General features: G+C 42.5%; 1 protein-coding gene across 8 annotated transcripts in view; it reads left to right on the top strand.

The window, feature by feature from the left end:
- The window catches only part of MCM9 (minichromosome maintenance 9 homologous recombination repair factor), a 126,610-nt gene that overhangs the window by 91,876 nt on the left and 27,153 nt on the right, over window positions 1-7,581 (top strand). For 2 of the 8 annotated variants that reach the window (XM_002690080.7, XM_010808407.4), the window contains one exon: window positions 966-2,972. The exons of 5 other annotated variants lie outside the window; for them this stretch is intronic. In XM_002690080.7, the coding sequence (XP_002690126.4) occupies window positions 966-2,427 (1,462 nt within the window). In that variant the 3' untranslated portion in view covers window positions 2,428-2,972. Of the gene's footprint in view, window positions 1-965; window positions 2,973-7,581 lie in introns of those variants that run through there. One more of the 8 variants, XR_009495988.1, reaches the window with a different exon arrangement.

The following is a 7,581-nucleotide window of genomic DNA, read 5'->3' on the forward strand; positions in this document are numbered from 1 at the left end:
TCTTCTGTTCCTTTTTCTATGATAACCCATGATTTTTAGAAAAATTTACTTATCAGCTTTTTGGTGTAGTTTCTTTTCAGATTTAGTGCATGGAAGCAGAGTCACATTGCTCCTTATACTGAAAAGGCGTTTCTAGGTTGTTAGGAAGGGCTTTCTAAGGGACCTCTCTTTGAAAAGCTGCTGTAATCCCTGTTAAAAATTGGTCCTCTGGTACTATTTCAGTTTCTAATATGCCCAAGGTTTAAGACGAATGTCACAAGGTCAACTCCGTCATTCTCAGCAGGTCAGTAGGTTTCAACTCTGTATCAATCTGATGAAGAGTGGCTGCCCAGAACAGATGCTGAAACGTGTGGGCTTGGCAGGAAAGAGGTCATGGCTGCCTGGGGGAGGCCTGCCATGAGGGTGACTGCTGGAGGGGGCAGGGGGTGCCAAGCACAGAGGAATCATAGTCTCTTTACTCTTGAGGAAGGTCATTTTTTAGATGCACTAAAATTCAGTACCTCATTTAATTAAAGAGGTTTGAGGCGGTCATAATCTCTAGTCTTTCCCTTTGGTTCAGCTCTGCAGACTGGCTGCAAAATAGCTCGAGCCACTTTTCTTGGTCAGTAGTCAGCTACTGTGCACATAGCCACCAGGTTGTCTTGTAGGTGAACATTTAACACAGGAGAAAAGACTGACCTTCCAACAATCTGATGAATGAAACAGACTTTCAGAGAGATCTGAAAATATAGACAAACCTGCTCTTTGATTTTCTTTATTTTACTACACTTGTAGGTTAAATTAGTATGATTATCAGAACCCTTGTATTCTATCCTGGTGAAAAAGGATAATTTCCTCCTGCTGCTCTAAGAGATGGTGTGTGGTATTAGCCTGGAATTATGTTGGACTTAAACCCTTAGATGGCATCTCAGAGAATAAAGAAAGGAAAAGATTAAAGCAATACATATTTTCCTTGTATGCTTCAGGTTACAGAATTGGAGTGTGGACCAATCTCAGCCGCAGGCCATGGAAGCAGAGACGATTCCAGGATCCCTGGGAGGTGATGCCCGGAAAGAATCAAACTTCAGAACATCGACGCAGCAGGAAGTAAACTGTAGCGCGCATCGGTTCTCTATTGGAGGCAGTTTCGGGGGAAGCCCACTTCTCGGTCCCTCTTCCCATCTGGGGCCTAAAGGACCAGCAAGTGGAAAGCATTCAGAGGAGCACAGAAATAGCCAGGATGGCAGTTTGGACTGGTTTGATTCAGTGGCAACTCATCCGATTGAACCTAAAAACACTGCTCCTGTGTCTCCTAGTCCCAAAACAAGTAGGGGGGCAATGGCTTTGAAAATCTGCAACAACAGATCTCAGGGTAAGGAGGATAGGGAGGCAGGCCAAAGGAGCAAATTGGAGACTGAACCACTTCCAGCAGCAGGAGAGACAGAAACTCCACTGAGGCCAGGCAACCGTGAGGGTGAAAGGCCAAGAAAGGCCGCCACGGTTTCTGAAGCGGCCGTATCTGCTGATGAACCCGACTCGGTGCTGACTCATCACGTCCCCAGGAAACTGCACAAGCTGCACAAGGCTAGGGCCCAGGAGTTGTGCAGGAATCCCACCAGGCCGCCCTTGCAACCCACAAGCCCTTCTCATCCTCAGCCCACTCCTATCCAGAGCCCGGAGAGAGTGCTGGAAACTCCCAAAAGAAAGAGACAGAAGTCACACGCTCAGGCGCAAGAGCCCCACCAGGAAAGTGTTGAGAGTCTGGGTGCCCCTGTGGCCAAACTGGCAAAATTCACTTTCAAACAGAAGTCAAAACTGACCCATTCCCCTGAAGACCGTGGCCCTGTATCTCCTGGCACCAGTAAACCAGTAGTTCAGAGTCCTGAAAATCCCCAGCGCAGAGCAAAAAGAGGAGCAGCTCTGCCTGGGAAGGGCCCAGAAAAGCTGGCCTCCAGAATTAGAAGCTCGGCTCAGCCGCAGGATGAGACAAGGGGGGTATCACCGCAGCCACCCTACAAAGACAGACCAGAAGAGAAGAGGGAACGCGCCCCTGCAAAGGGAACTGTCCAGCCTGAGTTAGAGCTTGGTAATGACATGGGGCATTTCTTTCTTGCTAGTGAAAGAGTCAGAAAGGAAGAGGTTTCATGCAGTAATAAAAGCAGCAAGGTTCATGCTTGCACGTTAGCCAAATTGGCAAACTTCTCCTTTACTTCCCCCTCTGAATCCAAATCAGAATCCCCTCCTCCTCCTCAAAGTAAGAACCCGAGTGAGGGTGGCCCCAGCTGTGTGGCCACAGCTACAGCGCTTGGCAGGAAGAGGAAGACTTTTCAGCTGGACACATCCACCGAGAAACTAAGTCTTTCCAAAACATCTCTCTTCACTTTACCAGAACTAGATGATGAACCATTAGATTTTGATTGGGATGAGGAAATGAGAAAAAAGCCATAATCATGAAAAGCTTTCTGGTCAAGTTTCACCCTCCCCCACCAAAGCCATCCCCTCCAGGACATCAGTGTGCCATTTACAGATGGGGGCACCATTCTGAATGCCCCCCCCAGCCCCCGCCATCAGGTTTTGTAAATTCAGGTTTATCCTCATGTCGTGAAAAGCTGTACAGTCGTTGTAGGTCACTGTGACACCAGCACATGAATTGCATTAATTAACAACTGTGCCTTGATTTTGCAAACATTGTACTTGTATTCCTAAAATGTTTCGTTGTGTTTTGTTTGGGTTTGATATATTTTTTAAGGGGGTGGGTTTTCCTGAGACCCCTTCTTTCATTCCCTCAGGAACAAAGGCCACGAAGGTAACGCTCATAAAGCTAACAAGTCAGATGAACTCTTTTTCTGTTGTTTTTTTTTGTTTTTCACCCAAGATGTGCTGAGTATGGTAAATATTATTATGATTTGCGAGAATCATGTGATTTTTCTGAATTTTTTTATGTTTATTCTCATGTGTCATATTAAATATTATTGAAGCTTTTGTTTCTCCAAGAGGCCTTCTCACAATTCCATGGTAGACTTAAAGATCTGGCAGCTGGTCAAAGAGATGCTTTCTTGGGATATTGACCTGAGTTTTCCTTTCTCTCTTGAGCCAATAATTTATGCTTCAGATTTTTTTTTATGTCTTGGGGACTTACCTTCAATACAATTTAAATCCTGTGGTTGGAAGAAGAGGGTGTATGGTAATCTCAGTCATATATCATGGCACCCATCCAAGTGGTTAATATGGAAATGTGATTCCTACTAAGTTATGATTCATTTGTCTTTAAACCCAAACAACGACTGGTAGGAACAGACAACTCAAGCTTTGTCTTAAATGCTTTTAGAATAACTTCTTCCTTTAGATTCTAGCAAGGATTCCATAATTACAAACTTTCTGTCCTGGAGTTTGAATTTGGAAAATGGTAATAGATTCTTTCATTGTCTGAGGGACTTTCGGCATGAGGAATACTGAAAGCTGTATGTACTTAGTTTATGATCATTTCATTGAATTCATACAGAAAAAAATTTAAGAATCTCAATTTTTCTTGAGCATTTAAATATTAATTCCACAATAGACTAATTAAATTTTCTGAAAGATTTTAAACAATGACTACAAATTTAGTATGGGTGAGTCTTTTGAGATCATCAGACAAGTTAAGCAGCTTAAAGACATACCTAAGCAGTAATTATAAAAGTTGTTGTTGTACATTCACTTAAACCTATCCTAAAACATCAAGACTATCGTTTAGGTAATTTCTTATTTCTGTACTTTTACTGACTTCCTAGTGTAGTATGATTCTTAATGTGATATCTTCCTCATCTCTCTCTATTAGTACTTCTGTGGGCTTTAGCATTCTTACTAGAACTAAAGGAAAAAGAAAGGATCTGGGTTGTTAAGCGGTTGATTAGCCAGGACATGGTCTGATTGTGAAAACAGGGCAATTCAAACCCGAGCCAGACTGATGAGCTGACTTGTTTTTTTCTTGGTAGACTTTTAAGTCCCTTTCTTATAAATTTTTGTCTTTGAGACTTGGTATCTCTTGCAGTAATGATGTATTAAGCTGGACATGACTGATAGTACCTAACCTATTGATTTGCCGTTAGGGTATTTTGATCTGTTTTTGTCATTTAATGTGGTTGTATGCTAAAGCCTTCATTTCTGTCTTGATTCTAGAGCACTTAGTTTCATATAGTTAACTTGTCTCTTCAGGACACAGTAATTCTTATTTTAAAAGGCAGTGTGGAATTGTCTGTCTTCCTTAGCTACTGTACATGACCATCTATGCCATCTTCTGCTGATTATTATCTGTACTCACCATATGTCCTCTAATTGTGCTAGTAAATCCACCCTACTTCTTTTCAGCACCTTCCTCTGCCGGGATCATTTGCTCAAGTTACAAGTTCCATTGTTTATTCTTCAGTGCTTAGGCAGCAAGTAGGAACTATGTATGTAAATATTACAAACCGATACAATCATTAAAGAATAAACTACTCAATATGAATGCTCCCCTACTTATTAAAAAATCAGCCTCTGTCACAGCTGACTTTTGTGTTATGACCTTCACAGCTTGGTCAATGGGAAGTCCCTGTATGTTGACACTGAGGTCCTTTTAGGACTCTGACTTTCCTAAAAGCATCTATGCTATTTGAAAAGAACAGCATGTTCCAGACCCATTTGAGTTCTTTTCCTACCTCAGCTCATAGAATCCGCTGCCCCGAGGCACTGTTCCTTAGAGACCAGTGATATTAAATGCGGAACCCCGGGCTTCAGGGCTGCGTGGGGAGGTCAGCACTACCCCTGCTCTGCGGTCCTTTAGTTTCAGAGCTGAAAATGTTTAGCGTCCCGGGGCCGTGTTTTATCCTGCTGTGTCCTCCTTTTATACTGTGTGATTTCACGACAACTATGGTATTTTTTCTTATATGGTATTTAATGTGTGTACCAAGGAAAAACATAGGTGTCTCCGGGGAAATATGTACAGTCTCAAAAATCATATTTGTAGTCAATAAAGGAAATAAAGGAAAGTGTAAAAATAACCTTTATTTCTGATGTCAGGCTATATTTTTTTTTTCAGGCCAGTGGACTCTTTAGAAAGATTTTTAATAATATAAAATTATTTAAACATAATAAAAGCTGTACCTAATTTTCTTTATCAGAGGACTAACCCAGAATCTTAATTCTATTATAACTATATAAAAGGAATGAGTTTTCTGACATATTAAAGATTCACTTTTCAGTGTATATGTGGTATTCTAAGATTTATAGTGGGGACTTCATTATTATAATTTTTAGCATTTCTTAGAAATACAGACAAAACAAGCATATTATTCTGATATCTTTAATTCTTTGGCTTAATTCAACCAAACATTACACTTTTTTGAAGATATAGCAAAACTTTAATAATAGAGATGTACTCTTGATTGTCAAATGTTAATTCTGACAAACCTACATATTCTTTGGGGCTTCCCAGGTGGCTCAGTGGTAAAGAACCTGCCTGCAGTGCAGGAGATGCAGGAGACACCAGTTCATTCCCTGGATTGGGATGATCTGGAGAAAGACATGGCAACCCACTCCAGTATTTCTTGCCTGGGAAATCCCGTGGACAGAGGAGCCTGGAAGGCTACAGTCCGTAGGGTCACAAAGAGTCGGACATGACTGGAGCAATTGAGCCACACACACATCTTTGTGTGTTTACTGTATTTGATCTCTCTGCCTTCTAGTGCCAAGCTGCGGGTGGAATTGCTGGAAGACCAATTCTAGAGAAGAGCCTTAGGTCAGCCGCAAGGAAGATCCCTAGAGCTCACTTTTAGCCAGTCCACACACAGCATTCGGGTGTTCAAAACCTACCAACCCCAGAGGTCTAAGTCTATAGGGACTACCTGGGACCAGGCTGACCTGTCAGATGTAGCCTGTCAGACACCCTCCTTTCAAATGTAAAAAACTCCAAATGTGGAAGGCAAGGCCAGTGTGTACTCCTCAGAGTTGAAAATTACGTTTTTCGTGTCTGCTTTCCATATTGTTAACATTCAAGAAGGGTGAAAGACGACCACTGGCTCACGTTGGTGCTGTCTCTCTGGTAGAGGTCTCACTGTCTAGGTCCCATCTTGCAAGTGGTGAAGACCCCCCCCCCACCAGGTGTACTGGGGAGCGTTACCCCAATTCATTCCCTTCACTGTGCTCGGGGGACACACACAGGAAACTGTGATAACTGTCCCCCATGACACATTCTTCTCTTGTTCTTACATCAGTTCCACTGTCGTTCTTCCCTCTTAAAGGCTTAAAAATGCATCTAAAAGTAATGTTTGTAAAAGTGAACTTGACAGAAAAACTCAAGTATTAATAAATAGTTCATGTGTCTATGTGAATACCCAGATGCACGATATCCACCAAGAAGAAAAATAGGATATACACACTCGGCCTGATCTCACAAGGAGTAGGGTGTAAGTCATTTATCTTGTGAATGTGAACGCTTTTTAGGCCACTCTTTTTAATGTGTTGTTCTTACCTGATGGTGCTAATCATGAAGAACCCATCTGCCAATGCAGGAGACATAAGAGTTGCAGGTTCAATCCCTAGGTCGGGAAGATCCCCTGGAGGAGGGCATAGCAATATCCCACTCCAATATCCTAGCAATATTGGGCAATATTACCACTCCAATATCCTCACCTGGAGAATCCCATGGACAGAGGAGCCTGGAGGTCTGTGGCCCATTGGGTTGCAAAGAATTGTACGCAACTGAGCTACTGAACAACAACAACTTTATGTTTGGTTGGCACCTTAAGTCAACTGAATTGAACCACCAGAAAGCAAGTATTTGCATCAGGCACACTTTTGTATGAGGACAAACTTGTTTTAAGACTTCCGTAATAAACCTGTGTTGATAGCCTGCTTAGTATTTCAGATCTAACTTTTCAGTGCCCGCTGATACATCAAGGAGACTGGTTGCACAGCAAAATTGGGAATTTGGTGAACTGGGTTCTTGGACTGAATGGTCACTAAGCAGAAGTATCTCACTTGATTTGGCATAGCTGACTCTCCCCTCCCTGAAATCCTTTGTCGCTTGGCCTCCAGGACATCACATGCCTGTGGTTTTCCTTGCTAACCTCTCCGGTCTCCTCAGATTTCTGCTCCTTACCTAGTTTCTCCTTCTCACTCAGACTTTTAATGCTGTTTTCTATCTGCACCCCACCCCTTGTTATCCTCATTGAATCTTAGGGCTCCCCAAGCCTATCGATTAGCCAGTGATTCCTTCCCTGAACTCCAGACTCCTCTATCCAGCTCCTGGTCAGTGTATCTCCACCTCAACATAGTTCAAATAATACTCCTGATCTTGTCCCTGTCATATTTGGTCATTTCCCAGATTTATCCATCTTGGTAAACTAGAGATTCCATCCTTCCAGTTGCTTAAGCCAAAAACTTGAGTCATCCTTGACAATTTACTTTCTCTTGCACCTCATGCCTCATCTGTTAGCAAATCCTATGCAATCTACTGAAAAAATATATATCAAAATCTACACTTCTCACCACATTGCTGCTGTCACACCAGTCCAAGTCACTTTCTCTGCTGCTCTGCCTCCCTACAGGCTATTCTCAGCGCAGCAACCAGACTGAACCTGTCAG

The sequence above is a fragment of the Bos taurus genome, chromosome 9 (assembly GCF_002263795.3).
Source record: "Bos taurus isolate L1 Dominette 01449 registration number 42190680 breed Hereford chromosome 9, ARS-UCD2.0, whole genome shotgun sequence".
Classification (NCBI taxonomy): Eukaryota; Metazoa; Chordata; class Mammalia; order Artiodactyla; family Bovidae; genus Bos; species Bos taurus.